The following is a 19,900-nucleotide window of genomic DNA, read 5'->3' on the forward strand; positions in this document are numbered from 1 at the left end:
TGTTTATTCTTGTTTATATATTGTTCATATATGTTTCCAGACTAAATATAAGTACTGTTTGCCAGATTAAATACAGACTAAATATAGGTGTTTTGATTTGTAATTATATCATGAATTGATTACAGGTGTAATTATTGAAACAGACATAATTGGTTCAGATCTCTTGAAGAACTCTGACCCAGAGACACAGTCCAGTATGCCTGATGTACCATATGAACCAGATTTGGATATCGAAATAGATTTCCCTAGAGGTACTCAAAATGCTATTATGCTGTTTTATTCTTTCAATGTGAACTTTGGTTATGGAATTTAGTTATGGAGTCATAATTGTGGTTATGATCATTAACCATTTAATGTTCATGTTATTGCCTTTACTGTTTATATTTGGTTTTGTCTGGTTTTTTTTTACCAAACAAAACTCAACAGTTAACTTCTGAGATGAGGCACAGGACTTAAAGAAAATTTCTTAGAGCCAAAAAAAAAAAAAAATCTTTCGCAAAGTAAGATTACTTTGAAAATAGAGAAAAGTTAAAGAAGTGACTGTTTCTTTTTTTTTTTTTAAATGTTTATTTATTTTTGAGACAGAGACAGAGCACAAGCATGGGAGGGACCAAAAGAGAGGGAGACACAGAATTCGAAGCAGGCTCCAGGCTCTGGGCTGTCAGCACAGAGCCTGACGTGGGGCTTGAACTCACGAACTGTGAGATCATGACCTGAGCTGAAGTTGGATGCTTAACCATCTGAGCCACCCAGGCACCTCTTTTTTAAAAAAATGATTGTTTGTTTTTAAAAAAATTTAAATAATCTATTGATGGCTAATAAGCACACTAAATAGAATGTAAAGCATTTTGGGGCACCTGGTGGCTCAGTTGGTTAAGTGTCCAACTTGGACTTCTTCCCTGGCAGTGGAGAGTTCTCTCTCTCTCAAAATAAATAAGCATTAAAAAAAAAAAAAAAAAAGAATGCAAAGCATTTTATTTTGAGAAAGATTTGGTATGTTGAAACAGATTTGTACTGAGATCATTTGTTACTTCTTAATTTTTTTAAATGTTTATTTATTTTGAGAGAGAGAGAACATAGCAGGGGAGGGGCAGAGAGAAAGGGAGAGAATCCCAAGTAGGCTCCACACTGTCAGCTCAGAGCCCCATAGGGGCTCAGTTCCGTGAATCGTGAGATCACGACCTGAGCCAAAACCAAGACTTGGACACTTAACCGACTCACCCACCCAGGTGCCCCTGTACTGAGACCATTTAGATCTTAGAATTGAATTTCAGGTTGTAATATTTTTCTGATATTATACATTTTCATGAAAATGTCATATTGGTATTCAGTATACATGTGTTTTATGAGTCTGAATAGGGTTTATCAGAACTCAAGACAATTCTCTATTCACCCTCTCCTGTAGCACAGGTTACCCCCTGTATATAGGTGTTTGTTTATATTCTGTGATTAGTTCTTTGTTGCTGGCTGTATTTATGTAACATAAGCCTGTGCTGTTATATTTGGAAATAAAAGTTCTTCTGATTTGATTGTTAGCTGCTGAGGAACTTGATATGGAAAATGAATTTTTATTACCACCTGTTTTTGGAGAAGAATATGAGGAACAGCCTAGACCTCGATCTAAAAAAAAGGTATAAATTAATAGTATTCTTGCATTCAGCCACTATCTCTTTGTAGTGATAACCTCTTTAGTTATAGAGCAAGGATACAGTGAGTGACCCACAGTTGTGCTGAGAATATGGGAAGACTTTTTTCCCTTAGATGTAAAAAGACTTCAAGAGTTAATGTGAAAGTAATAATTTTCCAAGTAATAAAAATGTCTCATATTTGTAACTTCATAGAAGAGCAAGTATTTTTGCCATTTAATTTTTCTTTTTAATTTTATCCTGACAAAAGGTTGACATAGTTGCTCAAAAAGTAAACTCCATTCTTTGCCAAGAATTGAGACTATTTTCTAGGGATCTGTTTTTTCCACTGTTATTTCTGATGAGACTAATCTATGAGGTTAAGTTACAGTGTGTAATATCTGGTCTTTTTTACGCAAGCTAGTACATAGAAGGGCATGCTGGACAGTTTAATTGTTTAGGCAGACCAAATCTTAATGTTGTTAACAGATGTGATTTAAAAAAATACTTTATCAACAACTTTACTTATTTCTGATTTTCAACATAAAGCAAGATCAAAAGAAACAAAAAGGATGACTTGCACAAATTTTCCCACAAAGAAAGAAAAAAACTGAAAAAGGAGTGAGTACCTGCAGTAGAATGAAGTTGGACTCCTATTTGACACCACACACAAAAATTAACTCAAAATGGGTTATAGACCTAAATGTAAGAACTAAAATATAAAACTCTTAAAAGAAAACAGGCCTAAATCGTCACTGCCTTGGCTTAGGCATAGTTCTTTGACAGGATACCGAAAGTACAAGGAACAAAAGGAAAAAATAGGTGAATTAGGTATACTACATCAAAATTTAAAACTTTTATATAGTAAATAATGCCATCATGGAAGTCAAAGGAGCTGAGTGAAATTGAAATTGAAAAGTTCAATTTCTCTCTTAAGATTTAGAACCCTTTTCAGATTATTTATTGATTATGTCTTAATTTTCTTACCAGTGACTCTCACAGCAGGAGTTATTATGATTTTGATATACAAAGTGGATTATGTCGAAGTATGGCATTTCTGGAGATATATTTCAAGTAATGTTATAGGTAGCTATTCTCAGATTTCAGAATACCAGTCAATTCTAAGCATATAAATAGATGTTATTTCTCTTTTAATTTTCATTTGTTGAGGGATGGCTTACATAAAGTCGTGAAATAATGTAGGTATTTTTTTAAAAAAAGATTTTACAATGGTATTTTACTATTAGGGAGCCAAGAGAAAGGCTGTATCAGGATACCAGTCTCATGATGATAGTTCTGACAATTCAGAATGCAGCTTTCCTTTCAAATATACGTATGGTGTAAACGCATGGAAACACTGGGTCAAAACTAGGCAACTTGATGAAGATCTTCTTGTATTAGATGAGCTAAAATCTCGTAAGTGTTCTGATTTTGTTTCCTCTACACCCTATTTCAAATCAAGATTTTTGTTATTAACTACCTTTACTTAAAAAAACATAAATGTAGCTTAAAATATTTTAAGTACATTTAAATGTAGCTTTCATTTTACTTTTAAATTCTAATATAGTCTAAATCAATTTCAGAAAGTTTCTTAATCTTAAAAAAGAGAAAGTTTCTTAATCTTAAGAATAAATAATAATAATTACTAATGTTTTACTTCTTTTTAGCTAAATCAGTAAAGTTGAAAGAGGATCTGCTCTCTCACACCACGGCTGAGCTTAACTATGGGTTAGCTCATTTTGTGAATGAGATCCGACGGCCAAATGGAGAGAGTTATGCACCTGACAGCATCTATTATCTTTGCCTTGGAATACAGGAGGTTAGTAATTTGATGGCTATTTTTGGATATAATGTTAATAAGAAAGGTTGTTGTGGTAGGGGTGCCAGGTGGCTCAGTTGGTTAAGCATCCGAATTCAGCTCAGGTCATGTTCTTGCAGTTCATGGGTTCGAGTCCCGTGTTGGGCTTTGTGCTGACATCTCAGAACCTGGAGCCTGCTTTGAATTCTGTGTCTCCCTCTCTGTGCCTCTCCCCTGCTTGCACTCTGTCTCTCTCTCTCTCTCAAAAATAAATAAACCTTAAAAGAAAAACAAAAAAGGTCGTTGTGGTAGTTTTGGAAGAGAAAAATGTTACGTTTCAAGAATATTAAGGGTGGCTTTATGGAACATAATGATTTCTTGGCTTGCCAAGAAAGAAAAAAGAATTAATCTATTTGAATATATAATACTAGGATATTCTAAAGGATTTTCTTAGTTACTTTGTATATAGTTGTTTCATAATGAGATCTGTTGCTCAAAATCCTCAAATTCTTGAAAACTGTCATACCAAAACCGAAAAGAATTCATGTTTAGGGGCACCTGGGTGGCTCAGTTGGTTAAGCGTTGAACTTCAGCTCAGGTCATGATCTAACGGTTTGTGGGTTCGATCCCCGCATCAGGCTCTGTGCTGACGGCTCGGAGCTTGGAGCCTGCTTCAGATTCTGTCTCCCTCTATCTCTGCCCCTCCCCCACACCTTCTCGTGTGTGCGCGCGCTCTCTTTCTCTCTCTCTCTCTCAAAAATAAACATTAAGATTAAAAAAAAAAACATAGAAAAATGGTGTCAGGGACAAGTCACTTGAAACTCCTGCATGTATCTTTTGTTACAGTTAGCAAAGCTGTATATTTGTTGCCATATATATGATAATCAGGATGGCTTCATTTCTTCCTTAAAATTGCAAATAAATGAATTAACATCCTGAGGTGTGATCCTATATATGTATATATAGATCCATGCTGGTATACATGTAAACAGAAAAATGTGTTCCTTTGCAGATAGTGGATCTGTTTCAATTGTACACTCCTGATGTTTCTAATTTGTTATATAGGTAAATTACTCTTTATTTTTTTGGAATCATCTTATAAAAGAAGATCATTCTTTAGGGGTTTAAATAAGCCACATATCTGTGAACCTTGATTGAGTCTACTTTCCGTGATAGACATAAATACCAACTTTAGGTGTTGGCTTGTAATTCTGAACAAATTGTTCAGGTTTGAGCCCAGAGGTCAGAAAGTATCTTAGCTTAACATCCTATGTATTTTTTAGCTGTGATAAATGATAGAAGGAGCTCTTTTTACGTCGAGTTTTGTTTATAGCCCGAGAATTTAATGTTATGTTGCCAACTGATGTAGTCACTGAAATTATTCAGAAAACTAGAACAGTCTTAATTTGTATTTTAAGTTGTGTTCTCTTCAGGGTAGAAATTTGCCCAAGATTACATAAGTGGTAGTGGGAAGGTAGCACATGGCTGTAAATTATTGTATGTTCAAGGGCCATCATATATTTTGCAGTAGCAACCTAAAAAATATATAGTAGGTTTTACTTTTCCTTATTCTTCTTTGATAGATTTATACGTACCTTAGCCTCATATTTAGATGGTGGCAATAGGTCATCCACCATTCCAGATCTCAAAATCCCTGAAAACTAGAGATTTTACTCTTTAGTTTTTCAGAAACACTCATTTGGTAGTAAAACCTGAGTTGAAGAGTTGTGAAGTTTTTGACTATTTAGTGTACTTTCTGTTTGATCATCTACAGAATATTAACTACATAATTCACTATAGAATAGTTAATGTTTCTAAAGGAATAAAGTGTACTTTCGTAGATCACTTTAGGAATATTATGTAAATATGTACATGCCCTGAATTTCCTCTGTAAAATCCAAAAAAGTTATGAATTCCAAAACATATCTGGCCTCAGTGGTTCTGGTTCAAGGTTTATAGACCTGTGTGTGTTCCCCCACCCCCCCGTTTTCATCATACCTAGGAGTAAAAAAGAGTAGGAATAGCAGGCAAAACCATCTCAACTGTCTGGTTTCAAAATAAGTTACTTGTTACATAATAAAGACTCTTCTTCAGAGCAAATAGGATTTGGGTTTTACTCTTTGTGTCTTACACCATGCAGGCCCTATTGTAGGCACTCATTAACCTGGATAATTGTCAACAGCTAGTACACAATAGACCTGTATTGTCCAGTTTTTCTGCTGCTTTTTATTGTGTGTATGTATTTAAGATGGTGGAACAATCTTTTTTGAAAAAGAACATTTATATCATCATCTTGGAAGTAGTTCAGTTGTTCAGATCAATCATTTGTAAAAGTGTAGAAGAGGATATTAGGGTTCTCCCAAGTTAACTCAGCAGGAAGGAAAGAGATTGAGTTCTAGGCTCTTATTTGTGTTGTTTTAATGCAGCTCTACTTTTTGATATGTTTTGGGGTTCTGTATAAAATTTCATTTAAAAATGGCTTCTAGAAATTCACCTTAAAAAACTAGTACCTGAATAATAAAATTTTAAATCACAGTGTAATAAAAGACAACACAATGAGCAGTCTCTGTCTTACCCATCTCTGTTCCACTTAGTTCACCTCCCTGAAGTCAAATACTCTCTGTTGGCTCTTTCCTTTCCTCAGACATTACTTTGCATATAGAAATATAATGGATTTTTGTATATTCATCTTATATTCTCTATGTACCAATTCATTATTAGTTTTGTTAGGTGGCGTTAAAGACAGTTTTGCCTCTTTCTTTCCGACCTGCATATCTTCTTTTTCTTGTCTTATTACATTGGTTAGGGATGTCAGGCCTCCTTCCCCCTCCCAACATTGAAAGCAAATGATGAGAGCAGAAACCCTCACCTTGTTTCTAATTCTTGAGGAGAGATGCTTCACCATTAAGTATGATGTTGCCTATAGGTTTTTTGTAGTTTCTTGTTTGTTACCAGGCCAAGGAAGAGAACTTCTATCCCTAATTGGCTGAGAATTTTTCTTAACCTTTTATTTTGTTACTGAGGGTTTTTATCATAATCGGTTACTGAATTTTGTCAACTGCTTTTTCTGCATCTATGGAGACAATCATATGGTTTTTCTCTCTTATTCTCTTAAGAGAATTAATTTTCAGATATTAAATCAACCTTGAATTTCTGAGAGATACTGCATTTGATAATGATATATTAACTTTTTTATATACTGCTGATTAAACTTGCTAATTTACTGTTAATGACTTTGCAGAGGTTCATGGAGGATACTAGTCCATAGTTTTCTAGAGATCTTTCCCTGGCTTTGGTGATACCACTGGCCTCATAAAATAAATTGGGAGGTGTTCCTTTCTCCTACTTTTTTTTTTTTTTTTTTTAAAGCTTGCTTGCTTTTCCTTCCTTCCTTCCTTCCTTCCTTCCTTCCTTCCTTCCTTCCTTCCTTCCTTCCTTCCTTCCATCCATCCATCCATCCATCAGCTGGAGTGAGAGAGAGGGAGAGTCAATCTTAAGCAGGTTCCACACTGGTGTGGGGCTCGATCCCAGAACCCTGGGATCATGACCTGAGCTGAAATCAAGAGTCGTATATTCAACCAACTGAGCCACCCAGGACCCCCCCCCCCCCCCCCCCCCGCCACCTTTCTTCTCTTTTCTGAAAGAATTTGTGAGAATTGGTATTATTCCTTTCTTAAGTGTTTGACAGAATCCAGTGAAGCTATGTGGGCCTGGTTTTTTTTGTTTTTTTTATTTTATTTTTGTGGGGTTTGAGGTAGTTTAAATTACTAAGTCAATTCATTTAATTTTTATACGATTATTTAAGTTCACTCTTTATTTTGAGTTCATTTTAGCAGTTTTGTCTTTAAAGAAATTTGTGCATGTGATCAAAGTTGTCACATATTTGTTAGCATGGGTTGATGTTGATAGGTAGATAGCAGCTTAAAAATGTAATGGTTTATAATGATAAAAAACATAGCCCTTAGTTTATACATTGTGAAAAACAAATGGCTAGTGGGATTGGGCCTAATGGGGCTAGGGTTCTGGTTTGCCTGTATTTGCTGATGTAGCTAAAAGTTTATCAGTTTTCTTTTATTGATTTATTCGGAGAGCCAGCTTTTGGTTTCATTGATTTTTCTGTTTTTCTCTTTTCTCTTTTTTGGAGTCTCTGACCTCCATTTGTTTCCTTAATTTGTTTTCTTTTTTCCAACTTAAGACCATTGATCTTAGACCTTTTTTCTTTTCTAGTAAAGCATTTAAAGGTATACATTTTCTTCTATCAACTAGTTTACTTGCGTTCCATAAATTTTTAAAAATATTTTCATTTTCCTTAAGTAAAGAGAATTGGCTGGCTACCCTATAACTCTATTATAGGAAGTTGAATCTCTGGATTGCTTTTTACTGAGTGGGTTATTTAAATATTAGAACTCCAAATACTATTAGAGGTTTGAGATCTAAATGGATTGCATAAGAAGGAATTATAAATTATGTCTTTAAGTTGGTCTTTTTTTCTAATTTTTTTTTTATTGTGGTAAAATACACGTAACATATAACTTACCCATTTTAACTGTTTTTAATGTACAAGTCAGGGATATTAAGTACATTTGTAATCCTGTGCAAACATGACCACCATCCATCCCCATATAGCATAACTGAAACTCTGTACCCATTAAACAGTAACTCATTCTCTCCTCACTCCACCCTTGGCAGCCATCATTCTATTTTCTGTCTCCATAAGTTTGACTACTTACGGTATCTTGTATAAGTGAAATCATACAATATTACTCTTTTTGTGACTGGCTTTTTGCACTAAGCATAATATCTTCAAACCTTACCCATATCATAGCATATGTCTGAATTTCCTCCCTTTTTAAACAGGGTCTTTACATTTGACTAAAACTGTTTCCTCAGAAATTTTTTTTGCTACTGAACTATACACTTTAGAATGGTTAAGATAGTAAATTTTTCTTTTCTTTTTTTGTTTTTATACCATAATTGAAAGAAGTTTTTTTTTTTTACTATTCTCATCATTGGACATATTTTCACAGACTGGATTTAATTTTGTAAAAGGCTGTATGGTATTTGTAAGCAGCTTTAAAAATAATCTTAAACCTCAGTGTAAAGATAAGCTATCTAAAATATACTTTACAGAAATCATTGCTGTTTAATGTTACTTCAAGGATGTGTACAGAAATAGAAGCTATTTTTGGAAGAGTGCATATTTTTCTGTTGCATTTATTGATTTTGTTTGCATCTGGGAATAAAATAATGTCAAAGAAGTAGGACTTTTTTTATATTTGTTTATTGAAGGAATAACATCTTTAGTTGTGAGGACCAGGTGTTGTGAATGTAGGTAGTAAATAGGTAGCCGCTTCTGTACTGCATATTGAGAAATTAGGTATAATTATGGATGTTTAATTAGTACTGTGTGAAGGGGGTGCACAGCATTTTTTTTTCTAGCTCACAAACAGAATAGCTGATTTTCCCCCCTGATTTTACAAGGATAACGGTTATTGTTAAAAAAGAAAATTATGTGAACTCCTACAATCATGATCATTCTTTCCTCTCATCCACTCTTACCTTACACATGTGAACACACGCCCTGCACACCAAATGCATTGTCAGTGGAATTGTGGATACCGTTTTCCTGAACCTTCCCCACTTCATCATGGTTAGCTAAATGTGTATGCTTCTCTGTATTTTTTTATGAACACGGCAAAAGATATAATAGTTTGTCAGCTGAGAACATGGAGCCATATTAAACTTTTGTACTATAGTTTCCTTCCTTCTGTTTCTCAGCACATTGTGGCAGTCCCTCTAAGTCAGCTGGAACAGACTTAACTGTGTATTTCATACTACATTTAATTTAGTCATTTCAACAATGATACGCATTCCCTTTGTTTCATAAAATTTTGCTATTATAGATAAACAGTGTACACCTTCTTTCCCCTCCTTTCCCAGATATTACATAATGATCCTAAAGATCTTTTTCAAAAAAAAAAAAATTTTTTTTTTTATGTTTTATTTTTGAGAGCAAGAGACATAGTGAGAGGGGGGGAGTGAGTGGGAGACATAGTGTGAGCAGAGAGAGAGGGAGACAGAGAATCTGAAGCAGGCTCCAGGCTCTGAGCCATCAGCACAGAGCCCGATGCGGGGCTCGAACCCACAAACTGTGAGATCATGACCTGAGCCAAAGTCCGATGCTTAACCAACGAGCCACCCAGGTGCCCTGATCCTAAAGATCTTAAAGATCTTATTTCTATGAGATTAGATTTCTGAAAGGGTATTATTAGACCATAAAAAAAGCATATGTTTTATTTTATTTTTTAAGTTTATTTACTTAGAACGTGCACATGCAAGCGGGGGAGGGGCAGAGAGAGAGAAGGGGAGAATCTCAAGCAGGCTCTGTGCTGTTAAGTGCGGAGCGTGACACAGGGCTCGAACTCACGAAATTGTGAGATCATGACCTGAGCCAAAGTCTGACACTTAACCGACTAGCCACCCAGGTGCCCAAACATACTTTTTATTGTAAAAGCTATCACGATACTGCTTCCCAAAAGTGCTGAGGATCTTTTATTTGGCCATTTGAGTTAGCTTTTCTGTGAAGTTTTGCTTTGTTGGGTTGTTTATCTCTTTCCATTTGTGAGAATTCTTTGTTTATTCTAGATAGTTATTCTCATTTTCCAAAAATTTTCCCAAAATTTCTTATCTTGAAAAATGCTTTTTTCGAGAAGAGTTAGATCTCCATTTACTATATTAAAAACTAGAGTAAACTCACTTATTAATTTGAGCTTGTTAATTTGAGTTCTATTATATAGAACTTTTAAAAATTCTCTTAAAATATGTATAACATTTTAAAATGTATTTAATCTTTGATTCAGAAGGGCCTTAAGAATTTGCCTTATTTTTCACAGCAGTGGTGTAATGCATTCAGAGTTTTGCTAACCTTCTTTCATTGGTTTCTTCAGGAGACATTAGTTAACTGTTTATTGTATGCTGAACACTGAACATTGGAGTAGATATTAGAGATTACTTTTTTTTTTTTTACACTATTTACTGATTTCCATGCACTGTACTAACTGCTTGACATGTCATTTAATCCTCTCAACAACCTTACTATTCTTCTCACCATTTTTTAATGATGAAGGAAAATTAAGTAGCTCACCTGAGTTTATATAGCTCATATATTTTGAATCTGGTAAGCAGTCTGACTTAAAAGCTGTAATATGTTCTGCCCAAGGATTTGGAACACATACAAAAATAATATTTAAACAGTGTTGTTCTCATGGTATGGTATGTCGGTGGCACAGAGGTGGGACTAATTGGTTCTATAAGGATGTAATCTGAGAAAATAGTGGGGAAGATCTTTAAATTGAACTTTGAAGTAAATCTAGAAATTCTAGGCAGGAGGGATGAGGGAAGAACAATGGCATTTCAAGAACAGAGAAAAATATATACAGGGCACAGGTTTCCAGGAACTGCTTGGCATGGCTGGAATGTAGAATATGAAGTGTAGAGAGCTTTGGGTGCAGGTGGGATATGAAGTAGGTAACAGTCATGCAGCAAAGGGCCTGTATTTATTGTTAAAATGTTTAGACATCTTTTATCCAGGTTGAAACAGGAAAAGGTTTTAAGCATTTTTTAAAGATCACACTTGATTTTTTTTTTTTTTTTTTTTTGCTTTGGAGGTAGGCAGCTGAGGGTTGGAATAATATTACTGAAACACAAATTATTGTGCAGAGCTGCTGATTTGTAGCTAAATTAATGGTGGGTTGTGTTTACATTGTTTTTAATGAAGCTTTATGCAAGTAGCATTTTATAAAACCATCAATTTTAGACACCTATAAGTACAATCTCTTAAATATATCTAATAACCCTTAAATGATGAGTGTCTTATATTCTCAACATACTATTTATAAATTGTTATGCATATTGTTACGTATAATAGGTTTTGCTTAGCTAATTTTCTAAAAACATTCTCATTACATATATATTAGTGACAATTCATGTCTAAACAAACATGTTACTGACTGAACATTTTCTAAAACATATGATTTTCAACTATGTTAGTAGACTTATATTCTACTTCTCAAATACCAGTGCCAGAATTTCTGCTTAAGTAGATAGATAGTTACCAATGTGCTGCTTTGCATTTTTAATCCAAAAGAGAACAGAGCCCTTGAAACTTAGCTCATCTGAAATAAGTTCTCTACGTGTAAAATACACATAAGATTTCAAAGAATTTATATTTTAAAAATGTAAAATGTATTCTGTCTCCTTCTCTTTCTGCCCCTCCCCACTCGCATTATCTCTGTCTCTGTCAAAATAAATAAATAAACTTTAAAAATTAAAAAAAAAAAAAAGATTTCTAGGAAGGGGCGCCTGGGTGGCTCAGTAAGTTAAGCATCTGACTCCTGGTTTTGGCTCAGGTCATGATCTCACGGTTTCATGGGTTTGAGCCCCAAGTTGAGCTCCTCTGTGCTGATGGTGCAGAGCCTATTTGGGATTCTCTGTCTCCTTCTCTTTCTGCCCTTCTCCCACTCACACTGTCTCTGTCTCAAAATAAATAAATAAACCTAAAAAATATATATAATAAATAAAAATGTAAAATATCTGATTAAGTTTTGTATGTTTAAAGTAATGTTTTAGATATATTGGGTTAAATAAAATATTTAACTATAACTTCTAAAAAAATTTTAGAAGTTTTAGAAAATTTAAAATTATATGTGTAGATCACACTATGTTTTGTTGCTCAATGATACTCTGTGCAGTGGTTCCAAAATTATCTCTGGATCTCTAGTTCTCTCAAATATTGTTCCAAAGCATTCTAAATGCAATGAGAAACCAGAACCCTTATAAAGGAATTTATATTTTGGAAAGAGAATACTTATTAATTTAAATAATTCTGTAATTATTTAGTAATTATTTTTTAGTAAAAATTTTTATTAAGGTTGCTACTCTTGGGGCACTTGGGTGGCTCAGTTGGTTAAGTGTCTGACTCTTGATTTCGGCTCAGGTCATGATCTCATGGTTCATGAGATCAAGCCATGTGTCAGGCTCAGCGCTGGCAGTGAGGAGCCTGCTTGGGATTCTCTCTCTCCTCCTCCTCCTCCTCCCCCTCCTCCTCCCCCTCCTCCTCCTCCTCCTCCTCCTCCTTTCTTCTTCTTCTTCTTCTTCTTCTCCTCCTCTCTCTCTCTCTCTCTCTCTCTCTCTCTCTCTCTCAAAATAAATTAACTTAAAAAAGAAAAAAAGATTGATACTCTTTAGACAAGCCTGACCCATCACCGTGTTTTTTCCAGGGTTACTTCCTAGGAGGTGTTGATGGCTTCTCCTTTGCTTCTGAAAAGCAAAAGTTACTGCGCTTTGGTGATGGGGCAGATTAGGTGTTCATAAGTTGTGTAGATTGGGTGTTTGTAAATTGGGACTGCCTTAATGGAAAATAACAGCTATACCATAATATAGTATTGCTTTGAATACTACAGCAATGACTAATAAAGCTTATCGTCATTCCTCTGTAACAATAAGAGCAGCAGATCTTTTGATTTATCAGGGATTGCCAAAAAAAGCACATCTTTTAGGAGCTACTTGCAGTAAAGTGGAGTTGGAAGCATGGTAGTTTTTGGCTTGTTGTTAAGGTTCTGAATGTACATAGAAATTATTTCCCCCTTGGGGTGCCTGGGTGGCTCAATTAAGCGTCCGACTTTAGCTCAGGTCATGATCTCTCTGTGAATTGAAAGCCCCGTTTCGGGCTCTGTGCTGACAGCTCAGAGCCTGGAGCCTGCTTTGGTTTCTGTCTCCCCCTCTCTCTCTGCCCCTCCCCCATTCGCACTCTCTCAAAAGTGAATAAACATTAAAAAAAAAGTTATTTCCCCCTTATTGCTTGACTTATAGCTGAAAATTACTTCAGGATCATTTCTCTCATTATGATTGCTGCTTTAAATGGTAAGAACAAAAGAAAAATTGCTGTTCTGAACATGAGGATTTCACTTCTGCAGTTGTTTTGTATAATGGGCATCAACTTTACATTAAAAAACATTAAACAGATTGAATTGTGACATTGTATTTTAACCAATTAATGCTACAGTCCTAACACTGAGAATTTCCAGGTATTTTTATAGAATTTCTGCCCTCTAACTCATCAGTAGGGAAGGGATCTGACACTGTCACTTCATTGATTGCCAGGCACCTGGTTTGTCATCCTATTCGCAAGGTATCAGTTACGAATTTTTGTTCTGCCATTTTGAAATTATGCTGTCTCCCTTCTGACTAGCAGGACTAACATTATAATGATCAGTTCAGATGATGATATGCTAGTCTGATATTTGATTATTATATGGTGTTTTTTTTTTTCCATTCTTTTCATTTATCTGTGTCTGCATATTTAAAGTTAGGTGTCTTGGAGCACCTGGCTAAGTTGGAAGAGCATGCAACTCTTGATCTTGGGGTTGTAAGTTCAAACCCGTGCTGGGTATAGAGATTATTTTAAAGAAAATAAAACTTAAAAAAAGTAGGTTTCTTGTTAAGCAGCATATTGTTGGGCCTGGCTTTTTTTTTTTTTTTTTTAAGTCCAATTGACCAATCTTTGTCTTGGTATGTTTAGACCAACAAACCTTTTTTTCCCCTGTATATAAAGAACCAGATAGTAAATGTTTTATTTGTCTTTGCAGGCCACACTGATATATCATGCACCCATTCAGCTCTGCCATTGCAGTATGAAAACAGACTTTGGCAATATGCAGATGTCACTTGTGTCTGTGTTTCAAGGAAACTTTATTGACAAAAATAGGCACTGAACCAGTTTTGGCTCTCATTTGCCACCCTGGTTTAGATCTTTTATGCTTAGTATAATCACGGCTGCCGTTGGATGAGAATCTGCCATTGGTTGTTTTGTATTTGTTTTATCTGTTCATTATTGGTTTTTTTTTTCCTCTGCTTTCTTTTGAATTAGTTATTTTTCTGTGATTCTGTTTTGTCTCTACTGTTGGTTTATTTTTTGCCTCTTAAATAGTTTTGTTGTGGTTGCCCTAGGATTTATAATACGGGTCTTCAGTTCATTATCTACCCTCAAATATTATTGTACCACTTTATGTATTACGTATGAACCTTATAACAATGTCCGTTTCTCATCGCCTGCCCCTTTGTGCTGTTGTTGCCATACATTTAACTTTTACATTATTTTATTCCAGATTCCACTGGAGATGGACTTTGCAAACTTTAGTTTTTAAATCATTCCTTAACAACTCTCATTGTTAAGATTTGTCATAGTGAGTTATTAGAGTCAAGTTTGTACTGACTCACAGGAGTTAGGAGCAGTAAGTAAAAAAGCATTCCTTAACAATTGAGTGCTAGAAGAGACCCTCAGACCACTGCAGAATAACATTTCATCCAATTCAGAATTTTTCTGTAATAATTTATAATTTAATTACTCTTACTTGAAAATCTAATTTTGTTTTCTCCATGTTCTATATAATGAACATTGGAACCAGATATTCTGTTTTTATCTGACAGACTGAAGATTTCTGCTAGTTCTTACATTCTGGATTCTTGGGTTTGTATTTCAGCTTTGAGTTTTTTAAGTCAAAGAGTAATTGGCAACTTTGATTCTTTATGATTTCTAGGTATATAGATAAAGCCAGTAATCTCTCCTGTTGTATTATGTTAGTGTGCCTGGTTTTTTGGTTTTTGATTTTTGGTTGTTTTTTTTTTTTTTAGATAAAAGCTTTCTTTCTTAAGACATATTGTATAAGTATATATTCACTCTTTATAATCTGGTTTTCCTTCAAGAAACTTTTTTTTTTTTTATTGTAGTACTTGTGTGGTAGTAATCGAAAAGACAACATATTCATTGATCCAGGATACCAGACATTTGAGCAAGAATTGAATAAAATACTTCGAAGTTGGCAACCAAGTATACTTCCAGATGGTAATGCTCGCTTGCTGTCTCTCTTATATATATAAGAGATACATATGTATATTTACATATATACATATGTATATATGTAAAATTTTTCAGGATTGAGAGTTTTTAATGTAACTTCTGTACTATTGTATCTGTCTCCTATGAGTATTCTGGTTCTTGAGGTAATCCTCTCTTAAATAAAAGTGTTGCTGACTTGCTACTGGGATTTTTATTTTTACAGAAAGTATGTTAAAAATAATTAGGAAATAATTTAAATTAGTGTATTTTTCAGAGTACTTATTCATGAACTCATCTGTTCATCTTTTGTTGAATTAGAAATGAATGTAGTTGATAACTAGTGTTTGTAAAGAACTTTGTAATAAATGTGACCTGCTTTCTCTGGAGCAAGAAACTGGGTGTGTATTCTTAAGCCCTGCTGTGGATATTGTGATACAAATTTCTCTAAGAAATCTGTTTTAGATGTGTGAAGAAAATGTGTTTGTGAATGGAAATCACCTATTTTTTTTCCCCAGCAATCATGCAGATTTAAGTTCCTTTCTGACCGTTGTGTGCTTGTCCTATAGAAGACCAGAAGCAAACATCTAGTCTCTTATTCCAGAGATGCTAGCACCATAGTCTTGTGTATTCCCTAGCTTCTTTTGTCATAGAGCTGTATAGGTAATTCTGAAAGTGTGTTTTGACCTGGTGTGAATGGAGGATTGAAATAGGTTTGTTCTTGAATTAACTTTTTTTTTTAGATGGTTAAATGATCATTATTTTATTTGTTGTAATTTTTAAAAAATATTTCTGTTTAAGGGTCAATATTTTCTCGAGTCGAAGAAGATTATCTCTGGAGGATAAAACAACTGGGATCACACTCTCCAGTAGCTCTTCTGAATACCCTGTTCTACTTTAACACTAAGTATTTTGGTCTGAAAACAGTGGAACAACACTTAAGACTTTCCTTTGGCACTGTGTTTAGGCACTGGAAAAAAAATCCTTTAACAATGGAAAACAAAGCATGTCTTCGATACCAAGTGTCTTCCTTATGTGGAACAGATAATGAAGGTAGTGTAACGTATTTTTATTTTTGTATTGTCTGTGGCAGGGATGGCCAAACTTTGCCTTAGTAAAGACCACCTGGGTCACTTGTTAAGACTCTAAGGACTGCCATTTTCATAAAGTAAGACAACCTCTATCTTCTTAAGACATCTTAGTTCATTTTGTTTGAAAAAGCCACATATTTGGTATAACAGATACAAGGAGTGAATAGTACTATTCTTTCTTCAAGATTAGTCTCAGGAAGTTCATGTAATTTTTATTTTTTAAGATAAAATTACTACTGGAAAAAGAAAACATGAAGATGATGAGCCAGTATTTGAACAAATTGAAAATACAGCCAATCCTTCTAGATGTCCTGTGAAAATGTTTGAATGCTACTTGTCTAAAAGGTAAGTGTTAATGATATTTAACTTTTTAAATGGTAGTATAGGTTAGTTTCCTTGAATTTAACACTACCAAGAGGTGACATTTTTCGCTAATCTTTCTTAGATTTTTCTCTCACTTCTCACTCACATCTAATGTTTGTAAGTCTCATTATTGTAAAATACCTAGCTTATACTTCATACTTTAAGGTTCAAGCATATGTTAAGAAATTGTTGTTTAGTGAAGTTGCTACTATTATTGTCATCTTTTAAATTACAGCAATTCCAATAATAAAGCATAGGACACAAACTTTTTTTTGTAAAGGGTCAGATAGTAAATATTTTAGGCTTTTTAGGCTATAGAGTCTCTATTGAAGTTAATCCATTCTGTTGTTATAGCCAGAAACCAGCCATATACTATTATAAATAAATGGCCCTACAGTATTTTTATAGTACTTGTAGTATACAGTTTTATTGTGTTCTAAAACCTGAGACAAACAAGTGATGGGCTATAGTTTACCCACCCCCTGGTGAAAAGGTATGTTCAAAGGTAGAATAGATAGATGGAGATGAAAATGAAATCTTTACATGTAAGAGAAAACGTTCCTTTAAGAAGGTCTTACATAGTGTTCTGAAAGTAACTATACTTTTCAACTATACCACCACTTTGTTCCCTCAATCTAATACCAACAGGCATTTTAGAAAATGTTAAACCATTGAGATGTTTAGAGATCATAAACTATTTTATGCTTGTCCATTGCTTTATATATATGTACTCTTTAATTTTCGAAGGCTTAGTATGAACTAAGAGTTCATTTCCTTATGTTAAGTTGTATAAATTATAGATAGGTCCCCAAATGAGTTCTTAAGAACTAATGATGTCATCTACAGATAATAGTAATATTTTTGACTGGTTTGGGGTAGCCCTGTTCGGCTGCAACAGTGTTAGATCTTCCAGTGGTGGTAACTCTTATTTGGAAATCCCTATCTCAGTATTGTTGGTATTTTAAAAGTTAAATTTCTATTGTATAATGCTATTAGGTATTTTTATTTTATGGGCTACTATATTTCATCAATTTTAAGACACACTTTTCAAATTTTACTATCGCTGAAACTGGGATGCATGTTATAATTGATACAACTTAAAATTATAATTGACAGTGTTCTACTTGTTTAGTGGCAACATTAAAATAATGATTAAAAATATTATTTCTTTTGATGGTGTTTTGGATTCAGTGAAATAACGGAATTCAAATGGTGGGAAAATAATCTTTTATCACAGAAATTAACTTTGAAAATATCTTAATGATAAAAAAAATTAATATAAGTAATGACATGATCTGACCACATAATATGGTTAGTAGTAACAGCATTGTTCTTGGAAGACGAAAAGAAAGTTGTGGGGAATTTTGTATATATACTGTGAAATTGACTTTCTCCTTTCTCCCAAAGTCCACAGAATCTTAATCAGAGAATGGATGTTTTTTATTTGCAACCAGAATGCTCTAGTTCTACAGATAGCCCTGTCTGGTACACATCTACTTCACTGGACCGAAACACCTTGGAAAATATGCTTGTACGGGTTCTTTTAGTAAAAGATATTTATGATAAAGACAATTATGAACTGGACGAAGACACAGACTAAAAAGGAACGTTTCAGAAGCAATCGGGATAAAACAGCATTAGATAGTCATGCTGCTAGATCTTTATTATGGAAAACATTTCAAGTTTACTCCTTCTGTTTTGAGTTTTGTAGCAGTGTACCCACACTGGGTATTACCATGTAAATAATCTGTGAGTGAAAGTTGCCATTATTCTATGTAGTGGTTTTAGGATACTTAACAAATACATTCAAATTCTTTTTTTATTATTTATTTGATTAGGTATGTTTGTAACTTTTTACATTACAAAATACGAATGAGAATGTGCCATGTATAATTTTTTTCTTGTAGTAAGAAACATCCATATTGCACAACTCTACTGTTGCAAAGCTTCCTTGAAAGGAGGCTCTTTTACTGGGTTCTTTACCAGATGGTTGTGTATGGGTAGCACTACTAAAAGTTTAGAACTTGCAGTGTCTTTCCGAATTTTTAAAATAAACTGTAAACTAATAGGCTGGGTTTTTTGTTTTGTTTTTTGGGGGTTTTGTTTGTTTGTTTTACGTTTTAGTTACTGAAGCCTTACAAGGTTATGTAGAGAGATACCATCTTCTGTACCAAAAATAGACAAGAGAATGCTGTCGATATTGGTGTACTGTAATGTGAATCTATACTGGTGAAAACAACTTTTTGTTCCCCTTATTAAAACCTTAGTGTCCTTTTCTCATTTGTGGCTTTCTGCATCACCCCAGTCAATAATATATATATATATATGTGTGTGTATATATATATATGTATGTATATATGTGTGTGTATATATATATATATGAAGAATGATGTTGAAAACATGATCATTGAGACATTTTCTTTGTAAAAATGTCCAATGAAAGTACAAAATTCTGTTTTCTGTGCCAACCATAAGTATCCAAAATCCCATTCATTTATAGAAGTTTGATTTTTCTTTTTTCCCCTTAAAGATACAGATCATGTTGCAGTATCTGAGTAGTACTCTAAAACTTTACCAACTTTATTAGGATTTTTATATTGCCTTCAAATATGACTGATGGATACATTGGATAAAATTATTTTTAGAGATGCCGCTCCTAAAATAGTTGTTACAGAAGGTCGATCAAGTTTAAATAAGAGAGTATCACATTTTTACTATGAAGATTACCAGTGTAGTGATTCTGATATTTCAGATGATTGAAGAACAAAGAAAGAAACTGATGGATAAAGTCTATCTCAAAGGAAATCACATTTAATGTTAGATTGTTTGGCTTTTAAAATTACTTCTTATAGAAGATAAAAGCATTTTAAAACTTTGTGCTTCTGCATAGCAATTTATCTGTTTAGACCTTTTCTTTTAGAATAAGGAAGTTTACTTAAAATCCTACTTGATAGAGACTGAGCAAAATGCTGGCTGCAAATTATTATAAAGAAACCATTTGGCTGACTTCATAGAGCATGTATGTAATCATATTGTTTTGTTTCTAATTCCTGACTCACCATGGTGACATTAGGTTTTTAAAATTGTTGCGGGGGGTGGGGGGGTGGAATTTGGGCTATTTTCCACAGTG

The 19,900-nt window shown here is 34.0% G+C and overlaps 1 protein-coding gene across 3 annotated transcripts in view; it reads left to right on the plus strand.

Moving 5' to 3' along the window:
* Positions 1-19,046, plus strand: part of ZMYM2 (zinc finger MYM-type containing 2) — a 69,384-nt gene extending 50,338 nt beyond the window's left edge. For 2 of the 3 annotated variants that reach the window (XM_019815621.3, XM_019815643.2), the window contains 8 exons: positions 126-251; positions 1,537-1,631; positions 2,873-3,041; positions 3,293-3,444; positions 15,211-15,325; positions 16,118-16,369; positions 16,632-16,752; positions 18,178-19,046. In XM_019815621.3, coding sequence (XP_019671180.1) covers positions 126-251; positions 1,537-1,631; positions 2,873-3,041; positions 3,293-3,444; positions 15,211-15,325; positions 16,118-16,369; positions 16,632-16,752; positions 18,178-18,370 — 1,223 coding nt within the window. In that variant the 3' untranslated portion in view covers positions 18,371-19,046. Of the gene's footprint in view, positions 1-125; positions 252-1,536; positions 1,632-2,174; positions 2,236-2,872; positions 3,042-3,292; positions 3,445-15,210; positions 15,326-16,117; positions 16,370-16,631; positions 16,753-18,177 lie in introns of those variants that run through there. The other variant, XM_019815692.3, reaches the window with a different exon arrangement.
* Positions 19,047-19,900: the final 854 nt, after the last annotated feature.

Source organism: Felis catus, chromosome A1 (assembly GCF_018350175.1).
Source record: "Felis catus isolate Fca126 chromosome A1, F.catus_Fca126_mat1.0, whole genome shotgun sequence".
Classification (NCBI taxonomy): Eukaryota; Metazoa; Chordata; class Mammalia; order Carnivora; family Felidae; genus Felis; species Felis catus.